Raw genomic sequence first — 20,399 nt, 5'->3', positions numbered from 1 at the left:
AGCATCCAAACACAAAAAACACCCGTAGAGGAACTTACCTGTTAATAAATAGGCTACTTCTGCTCTATGGTTACATTCATTTGTGCAGTTTTATTGCTAAACAGCACAAAATAACTGCATTTTTATTTGTTTGCTGCTCTCATAGGACAAACGGGAAAGATAATAAAACTTTCAGTCCCAGCTGACTTGTAACCGTATGAGATACGAATGTCTGAACGTGCAGCTGCAGATTTAGATTCTCTTGAGTTTATTTCTCCTTATTGATGTGTTTCTTTCCAAGCCTATAGAAAATGAAAATCACTGTTTGGCTTGATTATGATTAATGAATTAATACTTTGTTCGGTGATCCAGAACTGGTCTCAGGCATAAGCAAACAAGGCTGCTGCGTATAGCCGGCCAGCCAGCAGGGGGCACCAAGTAGCAGCCTTATTTTTTCCTGCCGGTGCTGCTGGGGGAATAATTATGTTAGCTACTTCTGGTAGGATAGCAGTAGCTAAGTGGTTTGTTTCAGTGAGTATTGAGCAACTTTTTAAAGTTTTTTAGCTGTTTTGCTAAATTACTTCTTTTTGTCTGGTAAATTAATCAGGCACTTACGATCACGTCCTTTTAAAAGTCTGGACATGTCTACTTGTTTTGCTGAACCTCTAATCAGATGAAGCTTAACCTTTGGCCTCAGATGGTGTATGTTAAACATGGATTATAAGGGGGATAGATCTTGAAACCCCAGATCTATAGTCATGTTTAGAAAGAATGAACATTTATTACAATTTGCTCAGAACGTTGTTGAATATCAGATTTAAGAGAATTTAAAAGTATTTTCGTTTAAAATCTTAATTCGTTAAAGATGTGAAAGTGTTGCCAAATGTACTTGGTGTAATAATGCAAAGAAAAGTTGGAAGTTATGTCCTGACAGAGCTGAGCTAGTCCATATCAAATAGCAATGAACACTGAACGCTTGGGTGTTAAATGCCCAACAAAGCTTGAAGTTTGCCCCCATTCAACCTTGGTCCGGCTCTGTGGTGATCCCTGTCACACAAACACCAGCAACACTTGATTTTATACAGGCAACGTGCACGGACACCAGTTCTGGCATGGTCCTCCATTTTCCTTAATATATAGAATGAAAAGAAAAGGAAAACAACAACAATGCAGTTATAAGCGCAGCCACGTTGCTGCAAAATGTACCTAAATGTTTGCATTTTGAAGATATTCTAGTTTAATATTTGGGAGTCCAGCAGCTCAGTGCATAAGATAGCAGATGTTTATCTCTACCGGTTAAATGTCTGATTTTCACCTCTGTAAAGCACTTTGTTTTGCTCTTGAAGGTATGAAAAGTCCTCTACAAATAAAGTTTGATTGATTCTGTGTTTTGATGGAGTGTCGGACTGCAGGACAGCTGTCCCAAGTTATGTTGCTTCTAGATTGTAAAGAGATAATCAGGCTGAATCGAGTAGAAAGTCAGAAGCGAAGATGACCCAAACATGGCCCCTTCTTGTTTGCTGTCAGACGGATGGCCTCACATTAGTGTCTACCATACTTTATACAGAGGAGTTCCTGACCGACTCCATCAGGCTTTCTCCTTCCACCCTTCCAAACGAGCCATCATTAGGGTCATAGGTCGACTCATTGTCTGCAAGGTGCTGTGGCTGTCAGTTTTAACATGTTCTGACCTGTTAATGTTTGAGTCCTGCTGGGATGGTTAATAATCTGAGGTTGTCTAGTGAAAAATGGTTCTCTCTATAAAAAGATGGACTTCAAATAGTTAAATGACCTTTTGACCCCTCCCAGATAGATGAGCAACAACTTTTGATTCTCTAAGGCTACTGCTGACGTTGTCCCGCCTTGGCACTCAGGTGCCTTTTATTTCGGGGAAGCATTAATGGTGGACTTTTCTCTATTAATGTTTTTTGCTTTCCAGCTTTTTTTTTTTTTTTTACAAACATATAAAAGCTGTATTATTTTTTTATCCATTTCTTTTCATCTAAGGTTGTATTTACCTGGTTCTACAACCTGGAACTAATTATTTTATGTGTTCAATACATAAAACTAAGAGAAAATGTTTTTAGCTTTTTTACTTAAGGTCCACAAAACAAAAGAGCATCTCTTAGGAAAGACCAGTTCTTTTTTAATGAGTGTTAATTTAGCAGCTCTGCTTGTAAAGCATAATGGTTCCGGCTGTTGATGCAGATGAGCCCTTACATTTAAGAATAGAATAGAATACTTTGTGGTTTTCAATCATGATTTTCTTAATCTGTCAACAGGACAACGAAGGTGCTCGCGTCAGATGAGACAAAAGCTAAACTTTTTGCCTGAAGGTGGCAGTAAACATACAGTAGGGATGTTTTTCTTCAGCAAGGACAGGGAAGCTCGTCAGAGTTGATGGGGTAGATGGTTGGAGCTGGGGTGAAGGTTCATCTTCCAGCAGAACAGTGACCTAAAACATACAGTCAGAGCTACAACAGAACGTTTTAGATATAAGCATATTCATGACATTAGAATGGTCCTGTTAAAGTCCAGACCTAAATCCAGCTGAGAATCTGGAGCCAGACTTGAAAATTGATGTTCCCAGATTGTTTCCATCCAACCTTACCAAGCTTCAGTCTTTAAATGTTCAGAGTTGGTAGGAAAATACCCTAAAGGACTTGCCACTGTATCTGACTTCTATTAAATGTTAATATTAAATGTTTTACGGAGTATTCTTTCAGAAGGCCTGAATATGAATGAACAGCACACATTTTTAAGATTTCTATTTGTAAAAAAGTTTAAAAACCAACGTTTTTTTTTCTCCACCTTATAGTTATGCGCTACACTGTGTTGGTCTGAACATTGTCTGTTCCTGTCTAGAAGAAGAGCTGAAACATCTTAAGGTACAAATAACAGTGATGCTATTTCCTTTCATCGTTTATTCAATTTAAGCTTCTAACTCCACGTAGAAAATGGATCCAAAGGTCTCGTGCCATCTTCAGCAGCTCGCTTCAGAACGTCACCCTTGATGTGTAAATCGTCTCTGGTAGGAGATTTTCCTGATTGAAACGGTTTGAAGTCTGTGTTGACCTCCAACTGAGGCAGCCTTTGACTTGGATTTGATCCTTTCTCTCAGCCAACCTCAGACTGAGGTTGATGACTAAACACCAGAAATCAGGAGCTTCCAGGATGTTCCCAGACCATCACATTTATGTTAATGTTCACCACTCCACCAGCTTTAGTGCTTTGTTTTTGTCATGTTTCCTGTTACTGTTGTTGCCCTTGGTCTACGCCCCCCCCCCCCCCCCCCATCACCTACCAGAGGAAGTTGGGGCTGTAAAGTGCGTGTTTTTATTTCACACCTCCATCTCTATCTCGCACTTTTGCTTCCTGGAGTCTCGGCTCCAGCCCAGCGTCTGCAGCACACGCTGAGAGTGTGACGGCTCGTTTGAAGAAGAAAGACTGTTCCTGTCACCTTTGCTGGAGGAGATGGTGGTGTGTGTTTTTGTTTTGGTAGGCGAAATCAATGTTTTTAAGCAGCCTAAAGACCCATCTTCACGCAGGCCATCTGCACACGACGACAGTCCATTAGAGACAGGAGTGTTTTCCGTTTCTGTTAACACTTCTAGATGACAATGGCTTTTTTTGTTTGTTTTTTTTGTTTTGCGCCACTACTTTATTTTTGTTGTTTTTCCAAAGTAGGCAGACAGGAAGTGGAGTAGAGAGAGGGGGAAGATATGCAGCATAGGACCTCTGGGTGGGGATTCAAGGATGGCTGCGTCGAGAACCGAGGCCTCTGTATATATTTATAGTTTGGACATTTTCTCATTTTTCGGATTAATTAACCAATTCCCAACCGACAGTCTGCTGGGGGAGCGAAGAAGTCACATGACTCCTCTCTATTCTGTGGAATAGCTCCACATCCTAACCAACCTACTGCAGAAGATTACCTTACTTGAATCTCAAATGCAGAAGTTGACAGAAAAGCTGTTCTGAGTTGATCGGGAGAACAGAGCTAAATGCAGGACGATCCTGGAAGAAAGACTGTAACAGACTTGAGACTGTGGCCAAGCTCCACCTTCCAGCAGAACATCATCCCTAAATCTACATCCAGAGCTACAATAGAATGCTTTGTCAAAGCGTATTCCTGTGTTCAAATGGCCTAGTCAAAGTGTGAGTCAATTTGTCTAAAGATTTCTCTAGATGTGCAAAGCAGGTATAGACATACAGACTTCAGCTGCAATAAAAATAAAGGACAGTTTTATTCGGAGGGGCATAATAAAAAAGCAGGGCACGCTTTTCAGTTTTATACTTAAAGAAGAACTTTGAAGATCACAGTTATGTTGGTTTATAATCTAAAATCCCAGGAATATTTTAAGCCACTGTAGATCCTCACTATTGTGCAGACGTCACTGTTTCTCCTGGCAGTAGAGAATAAGCCCTGATTGGAGGACAGGCAGATGTAGCTGAGAGATCTAGATGATGTTTCTGAAGGAATGAGCTTGCAGCACCACAGCAAACATGAGGACACCAGCACATGGAAAACACAGAGCAGGAAGTGTTTGGGATTTCTCTGATTTCACTGTCCTGACATGCCCCCAGTAAACCCCCCAGTGCCCCATATCCTCCTCTCAATGGGACATCTGACACCCCCTTCAGCTGCAGAGGCTCAGTGTGGATTACTGAACAGCAAAGGTCCTTTTTAATTTACTCGAGTGACTCTAATGGCATGACTGTTGATGAGAAACAATGTGTCTGCACTAATTCATGAAAAATAACTGCCTTGTTCCTTATTTATTGGTTCACATTCACCAAAGATCCACTTTTGACCCTTTTGATCATGCAGTTTCTCATTAGTGTGCTATTTCCCTCATACTTTATGTGTTTATCCATTGCATTTTTTAGAGCAGGTATCAACAAATGGAGATAATATAGGAATTGGGACAGAGAATGTGCCAAAACACTTACACCACCACTGAAAGAGCTGCAGGGATCTCCAAGTACTGGTTCTGTTCTCTATACATCTGGTCTAAGAAGTAAGGTTGCAATACAGAATCCCCTTCTACCAACCAGAACACCCAGGCCTGGTTAAAATCTCCCAGAACCTTGTAGGAGAATGTGTTATGGTCCAATGAAACCACACGTAGACTTTTGGGCCACAATTTAAATCGTTACATTTGGCATAAAAACAACCAATCAGAAACTCATGCAGAAAAAAACTCTATAAACACTCAATACTTCCTTCGGTAACAATGGTGTGAAGACGGAGTTTACAATGTGAAAAGAGCACCTCAGGTGTTAGACTCCAGTCCTCGAGGGCCAGCATCCTGCAATATTTAGACGTGTCTCTGCTTCAATGCTCCTGAATCAGGTAATTAGGTCATCAGCAAAGTTCTGTAGTGTGTCAAGACCGGGGACATTGTAAAAGCTGCTGGACACGGGCCTTCGAGGACTGGCGTTTGACACCTTTTGTTAAATGGCTGTTCAAATAAAATCAAATGTGACCAGCGCTCTGCGACCGAGCTTTATTAGTCCATCCATTTGTCCTGTCCATGAGCTCATAGTGAAGTTTATTTATACTTTAAAATAGGGAGTACTTCATAGACAGTCATTTTATCTGATAATAATTCAGCATACAGTATAAGCCACACTACACATCTTTTAAACATGAATGCATCGATCAACAAAGCAGCTAAAGAGTTTTGTATTAATAAATCACTAAAAGTTTAAAAAGCTTATAAAACTGCTACTATGGGTCTCCTGAGGCAGCACAAGGTCAACCAACGTCATGTACGCCAGCTGCCGGCGACTCCACATTACACACACCCAGGCTCTTCATTCATTCACCAACTGATATTGTCGAAGCAGATTCTCTGCCAGTCTTTCAGCAGCGAACACACACACACACACACACGCGCGCGCGCTCTGCCAACCAAGAGAAAGACTATCCCCTTGAGAAAGGAGGCATTTGGCTGCAAAAGCTCAAGGAGGGAAAATCAAGTCAAGCGATGTGTGAAACCTTTGTAGGAAAGATGATAAACTCCATGCAGCTAAAATTTCCTATTATATCCCTGAATGTTGGGGAAGGCGGGGATGTGTGGACTGTTGAGGCCTAACTTCAGAGGCAGGGCTGTTTCAGAGAGAGGCGGCTTCATGGTAAAGAAAGGAATTTGTCACTCAGGCTCTTAAACTCTTAAATCTCTTCTAATACATTACAATCAGCAGCCTGTAGTGCTCACAGAGAGGCTTTCCCTCCATGCTCAGACTTCAGGCTCTACTCCGATTTTACGCCTCCTCTATAGAGATGAAAAGCAATCTGGGCTCGCAGTCCCGGACCTGTTTGTGTGTTTTTAACTGTTTGTGTGCCGTGGGTGGGGGGTGTTGCACACTTCCACCTTCCCTCACTCTTTCCTCCATTCCCACAGTGGTAGTGTTTTGGCTGGTGGCTCTGAAAGCCTTTTGAAGTCTGTGGTGTTATCAGGGTGTCAGCTGTGGTAAGAAAGGCCATGGTGGGAGAGCAACACACACGTCTTTTATCAGCAAGCCGCCTGGTTTCTCTGCTAGTCCTTCTATTTCTGCTCCTTCTTTAAATATATATGTTTTGCAATATGACATGATTAATCAAACACTTAAATCCAGAAACCAAATGAGTAGAACCTGTCTGATGCCATGAAGTAGGCTAAAAGATCTGAAAAGCAATGTTTCATGCTTCGATCTAAGGAAATTCAGGAAAGAATGAGAAACAAATCCATTGACATCTATCAATCTGGAAAAGGTTACAAAGCCTTTTCAATTGTTTTGGGACTCCAGTGAATTACAGTGAGAACAGTTATCCACAAAGGGAGAGGACACGGAACAGGTGGGAATCTTCCCAGGGGTGGCCAGCCAACCCAAATTACTCCAAGAGTGCATCAGCGACTCATCCAAGAGGTCACCAAAGAAACCAGAACAACATGTAAGGCTCTGCAAGCCTCACTTTCCCCAGATAAGGTCGGAGTTCCCAATACAACAATAAAAGGTGGTATAAATGGCATCCATGGGAGAGTTCCAAGGTTAAAACCACTCCTGACTAAAAAGGCCTGTCTTGTATTTCCCTAAAAAAACATCCTGATGATCCTCAAGACGTCTGGGAACATATTCTGTGACTGACGAGACAAAACGGGACCTTTTTAGATGCTGTACGTTCCGTTACATCTGGCATAAAACCAACAGCATTTCAGACAAACTTTGTACTGACAAACTAACATGGTGGTGGCAGCATGATGGTCGGTGCTTTTTGCTTCCTCATGACCTGGATGACTTGCTGTAATTGACTGAACCATGAATTCTGCTCTCAAGCAGAAAATCCTGAATAAGAATGTCCGACCATCAGTTCATGACTTTAAATCCAAGTACATGACCTTTAACAGGCGGCTCATGCTCAAAAACCCTCAAATGTGATGGGATTAAAACAATTCTGCAAAGAAGAGTGGACCACAATCCCTCCAAGGTGATGTAAAAGACTTATGGCAAATGCTTGATGGTTTCAACTAGTTATCGGATTTAGAGGGAAATAACTTTTTCACACAGGGTGAGGTTGGTTTGGATAGATGTATCCCATTATTAGTGTAATTATCAGTGGAAAACAGGTTTTTGTGTTTATCCAGGTTATCTTTGTCTGATACTAAAATTAGTTTGATGATCTGAGATGTTTCATTGTGAGAAAAATGTTAAATTAGTGGAAATATCTAAGGTGGCATCTTCAACACGTAAGCGATGCTCTTGGAGATGACTTCATATTTGCATGCTGTTGCAACAGCTTGCAGCTTATTTTTGACTCCTCTCATACACACCCCTCATGATGGCTGGTTATATGAGTTATAGTTCTGTTTCTCGGAAGGCTGTCCAAGCCCTAGAGAAAATACGCATGCATGTTGACACCAAGTTTGGATCACGGCATCATGAGAACATGTCCAAGTTTTAGCCCTAATCTTCTACTCAGGCCCAGCATGTGCTGGTTGGAGTGTAATGGTTTCCTTGCAGAAATGGAGGAATGCGTGTAGCCGCTGCTGCAGCCAGTTTAGGTGCAGATTGGACTCATTAAGCTGGCTGCTCTTAGTTTTTCCCTGCTTCCCAGCAGGTTTTTGTCAAGGTCCTCCTAGAAGTTCTCTAATTACAGTTTATTTATTAACCAGCAAATATTTGAACAGGATTTCTATATCCTGGTTCTTGGAACCCACTGTCCTGTATGTTTTACATGTTTCTCCACGTTAAACACGGCTGATTTATATAACTGGATTATTAACAGGCTTCTGCTGAACTTGATGGCCTGCTGAGGATGTAATTCAATCATCTGAATGAGCCACAGAACCACACACTAAACTAAATAAGTCTGATGGTACAGGAAGAAGAATACACACGTCTGAGCTTTCCAGTGGTATGATGCGAATTGCCCACTTGGAAATGAAAAGCAAAGATCTGGAAAATTATGGGAGAAAGAATATGCTACTGCTGTCCAGGCTGCATGAAGGAGCCAAAGGCAGCAATTATGACCACTAACAGGTTGAAGTGATGAACCCTGATCTCTCCATCATGGCACCTGTTTGTGGGATCGATAGATGAGGCAGCAAGTGATCATTTTGTCTACGAAGCTGATGTTTTAGAAGCAGAAAAAATCCATCATAAGGATCTGAGCAGGTTTAAAAGAGCCTAATGGCTAGACGACTGGGTCAGTGCAGCTCTACTGGGCGTTACTGCTCTGCAGTTGTAAGGATCAAAGTGGTCAGTAGAAGAAACCATAGGGAACAGGGTCATGGTCCCATCCAACAGACGAGCTACAATGGCTTAAACTTCTGAAGATGATGCCGTTTCTGGTGGAAACGTGTCAGAATTCACAGTTCGGAGCTGCTTAGGTGAAGATCAGACGGGATGCTGATCGGATTCCTGTCCATCACCTGATGTTCTAACAATGGGAACACAAGGTTCTGAACTGGACCACAGAGCAATGAAAGAAGATGGCCTGGTAAGCCACGTTTTCTTTTGCATCATGTGGATGATCAGGTGTGGATGTGTCTTGTACCTGGAAAACAATTGGCATCTGGCACTGGGATTCTCAATTTTCTGCTAGAAAACCTTGAGTCCTTCTCCAGTTGACATTATCAGAACCTAAGATGGTCCAGGAGTGGTTTCAGGAGCACAACAACAACGTTGAGATGTTGACTTTGCCTCCAAATTCGCCAGACCTCAATCTAGACAAGCATCTGTGGGATGTGCTGTACACACTAAACAAGTCTGATCCATGCAGATCCCACCTTGCAATTTCCAGGACATAAAAGGTCTGCTGCTAACATCTTGTTGGTAGAAACCACAGAACACTTCCAGGTTTTCAACATGTGTGAGCGTGTTTAATGATAACATTGTGGTTCAGATGTTATGTAGTTATGAGATCCAGTCTGTGTGACCAGCCAGGTCACATACATTTAATTGTTCTCTTTTGTCCTCAGATGTTCCAGGTGTGTCCATGTGTCCTCCAGCAGCTTTGGACCTGGGTGTGGAGCTCCTGTGTGGGACGTTTGAGCTTTGGGGGCAGCTGGGTGCCGGGTTTCTTGCCCTCACCCAGTGGCTGATGGGAGAGGAGGATGGCAATGATGAGGAGGAGGAGGCAGATCCAGCTTCCTGTCTGGTAAGCCTTTGTTTGATGGTGACAGTTTCACACACTGAAATAATTCTAAAATACCAGCCTGCAAGCTGTGGAGTTTATTTCAACAAGAGTAATGTTTTTATTTAATAATGGTTACTCAGGGCTTTGGAAATATGAGCTGGTTCCATCATATAATGCATTCTGTTGAAGTGATATTAAGCTTGCTGTTTCAATGATTTTAAAAAGGATAAAAAGTTAAGTTTTCAACTTGTTGCTTTCATTTTGTTCTTCTCACACAAGCAGACAAAATAGCAGAGTGTTGTTAGACACCAAGGTTTCTGCAGAAATGAACAGTAAACCGCTGCTTATTTGGGCTCTTTACAAAGATACAAACCAAGGTCACGAATTCTCAAGTGTTCAGTCATAATGAAAAGAAAGTACACCCTGTTTCCATTTCAGGGTTTTTCGTATCAGGACATAATAAAAATGATCTCGAATTTTCCAGGTTTTTTAAATAATCTAAATTTAACCTAAAGTGCTGCTAATCGAAAGCATTTGATTGACTGATCATCATCAGTGTGATCACCTCTACTCAAGCAGGAGTTTTGGCAGTTTGTTGCTCTGGACCATTCAGGTGTGAGTTAACCCAACGCCAGGACGGAAAGAAATCAGCAATGAGCTGGGCTTGAATCACTGGTGACCGGTCGATGAATCAGCCACTAGTTTGGCTCCATCAGATTCAAAGATCAAGCTAGGTCATAAACTTTCTGGAAAAGTCTGATTGTTGACCACTTTTCGCTGGTTAGAAGTCCTTCCACAGCTGTCTCTTTTTCTCCTTCCTCCTTTCCCTCTTTTCAGGGACTGCTTCCGACATTGTGGGCCTTAACACCCGTAACTTGCTGTTCATTTATTGTTGCATTGAGGTCTCTGTCGGAACCTTTCTGGAGCAACAAAATGCGTAGTTTGACATTTTCATTTATGCAGCATGACAGAAGTTACTATTAAACATCATTACACTTATTGGGATCCTGTAGGATTTTCTTAAATTGCACAGTGTGTGTACTGTAGTTATAGGCAGCTGCTGACCTCCCAGGAATTTCACCCAAAGCTCAGAGAAACTGCCAAAAAAAACCAAGAGCTCCATCTCAGATCCTAAACGTTCTATAAGCACGTTGGTGGTGGTGTAATGGTTTGGGCTTTTTTTGCAGCCACAGAACACAGGCAGCTTACAGTGAGAACATCTGTCTGACAGCTATTGTGTTCTGATGCATAGAACCTTTAAATTGAGAGCATTACAAGAACCAAGTTAAATGTGTTTCATAGCAACAACATATTCATCACCTAACAGGTTGGTCTGGTGAGTTTAATATAATCTTTGAATGTTTGCTACACTGTTGTCTATGATCCACAGCTGGACTGGGTTTTCAGTGGAGGTTAAATCTGTTATAGTTGCCCATGCAAATATATAATCCAGCTTTAAATCCAGTCCAGTTAACCAGAGTCCTTCCTGTTGTGACCAGGATGAAGAGGACTTCCTGTTTGAGAAGGGCGAGCTGAACCTTTGGGCCGAGCCGCTGCAGTGGGTGAAGCTGCTTCACAGGCACCTCTGCTCCCTCATCGTCACGTTAGAGCAGAACAAGGGAACAGGAACTGTGGATTTTGACCAGGTCCATCAGATCCAGACCCAGGCCCAGGCCAAAGTCCTCATCTCCCAGCAGGCTCTGAACCGCCTCCCAGCACTGCCGCAGTTCTCCTGCACCAGGGAGCACGCTCGGCTGACTCTGCGGCACCACAGGGCGGAGCTGGTTCTGGATGTTCTCAACAGGTTCAAGTTAACGAATACATTTTTTTAAATTCCAGACATTTTTAACATTTTTTTAACCTGCTACATGCTGCTGGTTTTGTTTTAAGTCATTGTTGAATGTGTTTTTATTCATGTCTTCACCTTATTAAAACTCGTTTTTTTTAAATCATTTGTTCCTATTTCCTGAAATGAAACTCAATCACTCATTTCTCTATTGAATCTTTTCAGTTTTTCACCTTACCACCCCAACCTTATTGTATTTTATTAAGGTTTCAGGTGATAGACCAACACAAAGCGGTGCATAATTGTGAAAGGATAATACTCTGCTGTGCATGTGTTTTCAAGCGCCTTTTAATCTGATACCACTAAATAAAACCCAATACAACCAACTCCCTGTAGAAGTCACCTAATTAGCAGTTCTGTGAAGGCCTCAGAGGTTTGTCAGAGGACATTAGAGAACAAACAGCATCATGGAGACCAGGGAACGCAGGTCCATGGTAACTCTGGGGGAGCTGCAGAGATCCACAACTCGGGTAGGACAATCTATGAACAGAAAAACTATTACAAATCTGACCTTGATTAAAAAGTGGCAGGAAAAAAGCCAAAAGAGGTTTGAACACATCATCCTTATGGTGAAACGTGGTGGCAGCATCATGCTATGGAAGTGCTTTTCTTTAGCAGAAAAGGGGCTTGAGTAGATAAACATTTTTTTGCATTTTTATTGGTAAAAACAATTTGAAAACCACTATTTTCCTTCCTCTTCACAATTAAGCACTGCTTACTGTAAATCCCAGTAAAACACATTGGTGTTTTTGGTTGTATCGGCACAGAATGTGAAAATGCTAAAAGCACCTTATGTGTAGAAGCCATAGGAACGATCCAACCCCCGAGCTTGTGCCGTAGCAGCCCTCTCAGCGACGTTCACACACACACACACACACACACACACACACACATGTCTGCTAGTTTGGAGCAAAACAAGTCGGCGCCTGCAGCCGGACAAGCGAACTTCAGCAAGCTGGACTTTACGGCCCTGTGAGAGCGAGCGTTTACGCCGACACGTCACCAGAACTGCACTTAAGTGCTCGCCTTCTCCTACAACGTGTGTTTATATGAGGTGTTATTCTGCTGGGAGATTTAATTTACAGCAGGATTCTTCCCATCGGCCTGCGTTTTTAAGCTTCCCTCTAGTTTTGCTGCTTATGTAATTAAGAGGCAGGCACAATGGACTACTGTCCTCTCTCTCTCTCTCTCAGTGTGGACTCATGTTGCCCTCTCATGCAGCTGGACCCTGCTCTGTCCCTGGTATCCTTGTTCCCTGCTACAGTAAAACTGATGTCATGTTTTGGAACAAACCGACGTTTCCCCCCCAATAAAAACCGAGCCGTGCGATGGGCTGAGCGGTTTCTGCAGAGGACATGCTCGTTTTCTTAGGAGCCTCACAGAGTCTGTTCGCTACATTAAACTATTGTCCGCAACTTTGCACAGCACAAATAGTCCCGGGGCAGCCCTCAGACTAATTTTAGGGTTGGTAGTAGTAGATTCCAGGCTCTTATGTCACTTGTTTTTCCTCTTGTTGCTATTTTCTTTTTTTTTTTTTTTTTGAACCAAGCCATTCAGTACTTGAGAGTATTTTCTGTCATGTCGTAAAAAGAAATATTGTATAACCACTCCTTGAATTATGACAATATATGTGTTGCAAAAACCAGCAATTTCTGGTGATATGTGTGGCACTGGGTTATTTCTTTACAGCCTCCTGACTGAAATATCTGCCTTTTAGAGACCCATCCTCTGCTGCCAACTCTGCAATTTTTCCACTGTGGGTTTTATTTTACTTGACACAACTCCAAGAGCAGACTGAGAAAGGTTTGACATGTTCAAGATATTTTATTTACATTTTAGAAACAGGAAAATGATTATAGTCCAAGCTTGTTATTGGATATCATGCAACCCGCAGTCTTTTCCCGCTGGTGCTCAGAATCACATAAAAAATTTTTATTTTAACAGCACTTGATTAAATAATTTAGGTAAAAATGAAGAAGAATACTATATTGAATTTATATTTTTATCTCCACAAAAAAGAAATAAAAATACTTACACTAGACATGGGTCAATAAAATGCGTTGACAGTAAGGAAGTTCATTTTGTAGTATAAGTAATAAAGGGTTCCCAGAAGCTATGGAAGCCATCTGTTGAGCCTCGACTTTGATGTTTTATCTTTTCCAGCTTTAAAAAAAACATTGTAGAAAGTAGTAGAAGGTGGAGGCAGATTATCTTCTCACCAGAAAATTATCTATTGATGTGCCGTTAAAGAAGTAAAATTAGATTTGACTGTTCAGCTGAAGATGAGATAAGCCAACACAAAGTAGTGCAGAACAGTGAAGTGGAAGGAAAACGACTGAATGGTTTACAACCATTTTTTACAAATAAAAATCTGAAAAGTGTGGCAGACACATGTATTCAGCCCTCTTTATTCCAATACCTAAAACAAAGATCCAGATTCTACTTTGTAAACAAAGTCCACCTGTGTATTTAATTTCAGTATAAGTCAAGCTGTTCTGTGAAGGCCTCAAAGGTCAGTCAGTCACTCCTTAATGAAAGAGTGGTGAGAAGAAAGTTGTTTTTTTTTCATGCAAAACGCAGTGTGGCATAAAACTAACAGTGTGCATCACCTTGAACACCCCTATAGTGAAACATCATGGAATGGAAGATGAATGGAGATAAAAACAGGACAATCCTGGAACAAAACCTGCTGGAGGCTGCAAAAGACTTCAGATCAGAGATTCACCTTCCAGTAGAACAACCCTACATGTAAAGCTGGAGCTACTATGAAATGTTTTAGACCACAGGTGCCAAACTCCAGTCCTTGAGAGTCGGTGTCCTGCAAATTTTTGGATGTGTCTCGGATTCATCACGACTTAATCAAATAATTAGGGTAGTTACAGAACTCTGCAGAACCTGACTGCATGCCGAGGAGGTAATTCAGTCATTTCATTCAGGTTTGTTGGGCCAGAGACAAATTCCAAGACATCGGCCCTCGAGGACTGGAGTATGACACCTCTGATTTAAATTAAAGCATATTCATCTGTTAGAATGGCTCAGTCAAAGCCCACACCTAAATAAAACTGAGGATTTGTTGCAAAGCATGAAAATTAAAGTTCACAGATGTCCTCAATCCAACCAGACTGAATTTAGGGTATCTTGCAAAAACAAAATGGTTAGTCATTTCAGTCTGTAGATGTCCTGACCTGGTGGAGATATACTCCAAACGACTTGCATCTGTAATTACAGTGAAAGGTGGTTCAATAAAATATTGATGAAAGGGGGAGATAAAGTTAAAAGCATGCAACAATTTTCAGATTTTTTATTTTCCATTTGAATTAAGTTTGAACAGTGTGTTTATTACATAAAATCCACTGGAGTTTGCAGCTGTAACATGACAAAATCGGAAGGGTTTGCACAAGAAAGTAGATTTCTCTTTCAAATCTCTGAACCCAAATTCATTATAAAAAGTTTGAAACACTTTTCTAATCTGTTCTGATCTGGCTGGAGGTTGTCTGCTAGAGCTGAGAGATTGTACAGAAATAAGACATGTTGCCTTCTTTGATCGTCATAGGAGGAAAATTGTGAAGTAGTCCTCAAAGGTGGATGGGAGCATGGAAATGAGGAGGTGTTTCTTTTTACAAGTTTTCATGTGACCATGAGAGGTGACATCATGCTGAAATTGTGCCTTTTTCTTAATGAAGCTTTTCGTTTAAATGCCTGCTTTTAGGTACATCTGCAGTTGCAAAGAAACTGAAATATTTTCTCTGCAAAAACTGACTGTAGCTTTAAAATCTTGTTTCGCGCCGGCTCACCAGGGGGCGCGCTGGTACTTTTACAGTCAGTTCACTGTTTGCTCTCTGGAGGGCACTGTTGCTCTGCTGTTCCATATAAAAACCACATTCCTGCAGTCTGGGCTCTGAGACAGCAGAGCAAAATAAACAAGAGAGGAGTTAAAGGAAAAAAAAACGATCACACTAAAGCAAATCCTTCATGTTTTACTTTATTTCAAATCACAACCAACTCAAGGTTTAGCCCTGACATGGATTTCCTGCAGTGTGGAAGCTGATTATGCAATCAGTGGGTTCTAAAAATTGTCCTGCACTCTTGTCTGGACTCTTCCTGGCTCATATTTGTGGTCTCACCCCATCCACAGGGAGAGAGAAGGGAGGGGGAAAGGGATGGGGGAGGCACGGTTTCCTTCCATCACAGAAACATGTGTCAGCTCCAGCCAGAGGCTAAAGGAGGGGAAGGTTCAAATCTCTAGGACTTTTCTCCTCTCTGTCGTTTAAAATGGGCTCTTATCTTCACAGCAGGATTTCATGTAAAAGATACAATTGAATATAATCGAGGCAAACTTTGCATTGAGAAGATTCTCTGCAGGGGATCCTCCAGAAAGTTTTGTAGACGGGGGGCAAGATGGCTGCCACTCATCTTTGGGGGTGACTTAAGGAAAGGAGCAGAATTTAGCAACATTGCTATTAAATTTAGGTCCATTTAAAAATATAAACATTTTCCTCTTCCTTGAAAGAGTTTAAACAATCTAATAATCTTAAAGTTCGTGTTTTCAAGTACCAAAAATAAGCTGAACATTAATTCAATAAGTTATGAAAATGTTTGCTGTTTCACTGAGAGGCCTGATGGTGGACCATAAACTGGATAAAATAAATATGTAACATATGCAGTCAATGTGGTGGAGCAGTTTACAGCCAAGAAGAGAGAGTTTTACCTTCGGTCTGTAAACTGTTTGTAACACTCCCATAAGGACAATCTGGAAGGACACAATGTGACTTTGCAATGATTTTCTTTTGTGTGTTTTGTTAACCTTAAGCAAAAGCTGTGACCAAGCAACCACTCTGCACTGCTGTTAGTTCTCACCACCAATAATGAACCGAAATGCTGCTCCAATGCACAAGTGCCCAGATGGTTTTATTAAAGGTACTCTTTGGTGGTAAATTTGTTTGCTTCAACAAATGTAAACGCATGATAAAAACATATCTGGGTGAGAAAGTGTGGATTCTGACTGCAGGATTTCGCAAAATACATTTTATGTTAGGGGCCACGAGGAAACAAAATGCTATTTCTGCTTTGTATGTATTTAGTTTGATGACATCACAAGAGGTATAGGGTTAAAACGAGCAGCTTTTGACTCCACTTTGATCGTGGAATTTGGTCATTCCATTTCTGTTAACACATCTGCATGACAGTGTTTTAAATGCAATCTTTGTGTACAACACACCAGGAGAAATTTTAAAAACGGTGTAATTTCCCTGCCACGCCACTAGTTGGTGGTATGTTCTTTGAAACACAACAACATGCACATGCATACAAACACTTGCCGTTTTAAAGACAGGGTAGAGATTGAGCACATTGTTGGAGAATTGTTGTTATATTCAGGAGAATTAGCAGCTCAAGCAGTACTCTGCAATCAATTGTTATTGCTGATATCTTCTTCTGTGGGTTTTAAACTGGTTGGCCTCCTTTATGCTGTGCATGCATGTGCAGTCTACTGATTGCAGTCACACTGCGCATCTGGCAGGGCTTCCCCATACAGGAGGTTTCAGTTTTTCCTTTCTAAGCAAAAAAGGAGACCAGGACGTTTTAAAAACATTCTGGAACCGGTTTTCAAATCGTGCCATTTTCTGAGAAAACTGTCCACCTTTCTCATGTAGAGGAACAATGGAAACGCAATAAAACGTTTCTGTTTTACCAAGTAACTGTCATGTAAGCAGGAATTTCATAATAACTCAACTTTAAAGTAAAAAGTAATTGCATAGGAACCTTGTATTTTAGAAGAGCTGATGTTTCTGATAAATGTATCCTGGAAAGGATCTAAAATCAAACACCAAACTTTTCCAGATGATGTAGGAACCCTGTCCTCCGTGCCTTATGTGATGTCACCAGAGGCATGTGTGCATGGAAGCTTGTTCTAGGGAGGGTTCATTGTATCTTGATTTAATCAAGAACTACAGTAAAATAACAAAACATAGAAAAACTGACCATGCCATGGTGTTCTTTAGTTGGCATATTGGTATAGTTGGTATATCTAAATTGAGTTTGACTAATTTCAAATAAAAGTCTAGCTAGCAGCTTTAAATTAAATAACTAACTCGTGAACTTTGCCCCTTCCCCTTATAAATGTATGCAGGTTGGAAGAGGTGGCTGTTGCCCCCGTGGTTTCGCCTATGAATAATTCCCTGCAATGTTCCACATTCTGTCTCAGGGAGAGTTTTCACCCACTTCCAGAAGTTTTCTGGGGTGTGTGGAGTGGAAGCAGGGAGTGGGTGCCAGAGCTTGGATTTCAAGGCGTGGTGATTAAACAGGCAGCCAACCGGAGAATGGATGGAGGTGGGGCAGGGACAGAGGAGGCGACTCCTGGTGAAAAGTTTGCCCGGACTCCCCTCGCCCCTCCCCGGCCAAAGTCTTGCATTTATACGCTGGGTGCTCGGCAGTCAGACACTCTGGTTCAGCGTTTCTAGAGGGGAGGGAGATAACAGCTACCTTCACAGCTCCACAATTACCTCTTTTATTTCTACTCCTCTTTTTTTTTCTTCCCCCGGACTTAACGGCACACAAAAACAATTTTGGGCAACTTTTTATAACTTTTCCACAACCAAAACTTTCCAAAAAAACACCAGTCGTGGCACAAACAACACCTCGTCGCAGTGAAGGATCCCGCTCGGTCCTCCATGAAAGACGGAGTACGGCAGCAGATTTGGGGAAGAGACATGTCAGCGACGGTCCTGTCTACTTTCTACGACATGGACATGCTTTACAAGGTAAAATCCCACTTTGTTCTGCTTTGTGTTGGGTTGCATGTGTTTGGGTGCAACTTGTTGCAGGCTGAGTCACACACACAACAAATGTGCGCAGAAGTAGCAGCGTATCTTTTTCTTGTCACCAGCAGGAGAAAAGCATGAACATGAACGCCCTCCACATAAACAGCATGCTGGATAAGAAGGCGGTGGGCGCTCCGGTCGCTGCTCTGGGCTCCGGAGGCTCCTTCGCGCCGGGATTTTTCCGCAGAAACTCCACCAGCAACCTGGAGGCGATGAGCAACGGCAACAAGTACTCTCTGGGCTCCTACAGCAGCTGCAGCAGCATGAAGGAGAACTCTCCAAGCGGCGGCAGCAGCGCCACGGCCCTCATGAACAAGGAGAACAAGTTCCGAGACCGCGCCTACAGCGAGAGCGGCGAGCGGGGCGTGCTGCAGCAGAAGCCCGGCTCGCAGATCAACTCCACCCGCTACAAGACCGAGCTGTGCCGGCCCTTCGAGGAGAACGGCTCCTGCAAGTACGGGGAGAAGTGTCAGTTCGCCCACGGCTACCACGAGCTGCGGAGCCTGACACGCCACCCGAAGTATAAAACGGAGCCGTGCCGCACCTTCCACACAATCGGCTTCTGTCCCTACGGTCCCCGGTGTCACTTCATCCACAACGCCGACGAACGGCGGCCCGCCCCGCCGGCCAATGCCAACGTGCAGGCGGCAGAGCCCCGCGGCTACAGCCAAAGGGACGTCCTACCACCACAGCAACTTTGCTACACCCAGAGGGACAGACCAAAGCTCCACCACAGCCTCAGCTTCTCGGGCTTCTCCACCCACCACGGACTCGAATCCCCGCTGCTCGACAGCCCCACGTCCCGGACCCCGCCACCCCCCACCTCCGCATCGTCCTGCACCTCCGCGTCCAGCTTTTACGACGACGTCCTGTCCCCCAGCTCCATGCCCTGCATCAACAGCGCCTTCTCTTTCCCCGGGCAGGACCTGAAAGCCTTACTGGCCCCGCTCGCCGTGCACACGGCCGGCGGCTACCCCAACAACCACTCCAGCGGTGCCTTCTACGGGAACGCGCCGAGCAACGTGAGCCTGCAGGCGCTGCGCCGCCTCAGCGAGTCGCCGGTGTTCGAGCCACCACCCAGCCCGCCGGATTCTCTCTCAGACCGGGAGAGCTACGCGAGCGGGTCCCTCAGCTCTTCCGGGAGCCTCAGCGGCTCCGAGTCCCCAATTCTTGACGCTGGAAGGCGTTTGCCAATCTTCAGCAGGCTGTCGATTTCAGATGACTGAATCTGGTTGTCTGCTTGGATTATAGACTGGTTGATTTGAGTGAGGAGTCAGGAGGTGCTGGTGACTGAGACTGTTCTGTAAGCAGAGGATATCAAAGTTTGGCTCCCCTCACCTCCTGGTCCTCGTTTCAGCAGCAGCCACCCTGCTGAAGTGCCTTTAAGCAAAACGTTTGATTTCCCACCAGCTGCAGGGGTGCAGACCCTGCTCAGACCTCCCTGGAGGGGGGACAAGAGACCAGTTTCCACTAGAGATGCACCGATTATGCTTTTACCCGGCCGATACAGATTTCCGGTTTTCTTTGTGGTCCGAGCGACCAATACTGATTTTTTCTTTCCTCTTTAGTAGCGACTAAACACATTAAAAGGATAAATGTGCTACAGGTTGCCTGATAAAGGTGGTAGTTTGAATCCAACAGAAAATGAAGGATTTATCCCAAACCTCTGTGGTTTTTACTAAACTGAAAATGACATGCTGTTTGATGCATTTACTGTATAGAACAAAAACTTTGGTGTTAGTTTTGTTGCATGTAATTAATACGAGGGGGGGGGGGGGGGGGGGGGGGGGGAATCATTTTTCAGGATTTCACCTGCAGATCACAAAACAAATCGTCTGATTCTGAGCTCTGGCCTGTCTGATCGGTGCATCTCTAGTTCCACGAGGATCAGTTAAGCTTCAGTTTCAAGTATCCTTGACCAGGCATTAGTTTAGTAGTGTTTGTTCTTGTATGTATTATAGCTGTATTAAAACTTAGCAAACAGAAGGCATTCCATCAGTGCCTTGCCCAAGGGCTCATGGCAGCCCCCCTGTCTCCCTCTCTCTCCCTGTCTTATTGCTCTATCAGGCAAGCCACTCTTTTCTCTCTCTTTTTTTTTTCCTTCCTGGGATTCGAGATGTGTGTAACATGA

General features: G+C 43.1%; 2 protein-coding genes across 3 annotated transcripts in view; both read left to right on the top strand.

Annotated features, from left to right (window-relative positions):
* The window catches only part of thada (THADA armadillo repeat containing), a 116,255-nt gene extending 104,479 nt beyond the window's left edge, over positions 1-11,776 (top strand). Inside the window, exons 36-37 of the mRNA XM_047352005.1 lie at positions 9,447-9,625; positions 11,104-11,776. Coding sequence (XP_047207961.1) covers positions 9,447-9,625; positions 11,104-11,436 — 512 coding nt within the window. The 3' untranslated portion in view covers positions 11,437-11,776. The remainder of the gene's footprint in view (positions 1-9,446; positions 9,626-11,103) is intronic.
* Positions 11,777-17,856: 6,080 nt separating this feature from the next.
* Positions 17,857-20,042, top strand: zfp36l2 (zinc finger protein 36, C3H type-like 2). 2 transcript variants are annotated; one of them, XM_047350731.1, is made up of 2 exons: positions 17,857-18,208; positions 18,337-20,042. In XM_047350731.1, the coding sequence occupies exons 1-2, from the start codon at positions 18,119-18,121 to the stop codon at positions 19,492-19,494; spliced, it is 1,248 nt and encodes a 415-aa protein (XP_047206687.1). In that variant the 5' UTR covers positions 17,857-18,118; the 3' UTR covers positions 19,495-20,042. The 2 variants fall into 2 exon arrangements, with proteins under 2 accessions (XP_047206687.1, XP_047206686.1); XM_047350730.1 differs by having other exon boundaries at positions 18,334-20,042.
* The last annotated feature ends 357 nt before the right edge of the window (positions 20,043-20,399 follow it).

The sequence above is a fragment of the Girardinichthys multiradiatus genome, chromosome 22 (assembly GCF_021462225.1).
Source record: "Girardinichthys multiradiatus isolate DD_20200921_A chromosome 22, DD_fGirMul_XY1, whole genome shotgun sequence".
NCBI lineage: Eukaryota > Metazoa > Chordata > Actinopteri > Cyprinodontiformes > Goodeidae > Girardinichthys > Girardinichthys multiradiatus.
This window is presented reverse-complemented; position numbering and strand designations above follow the sequence as displayed.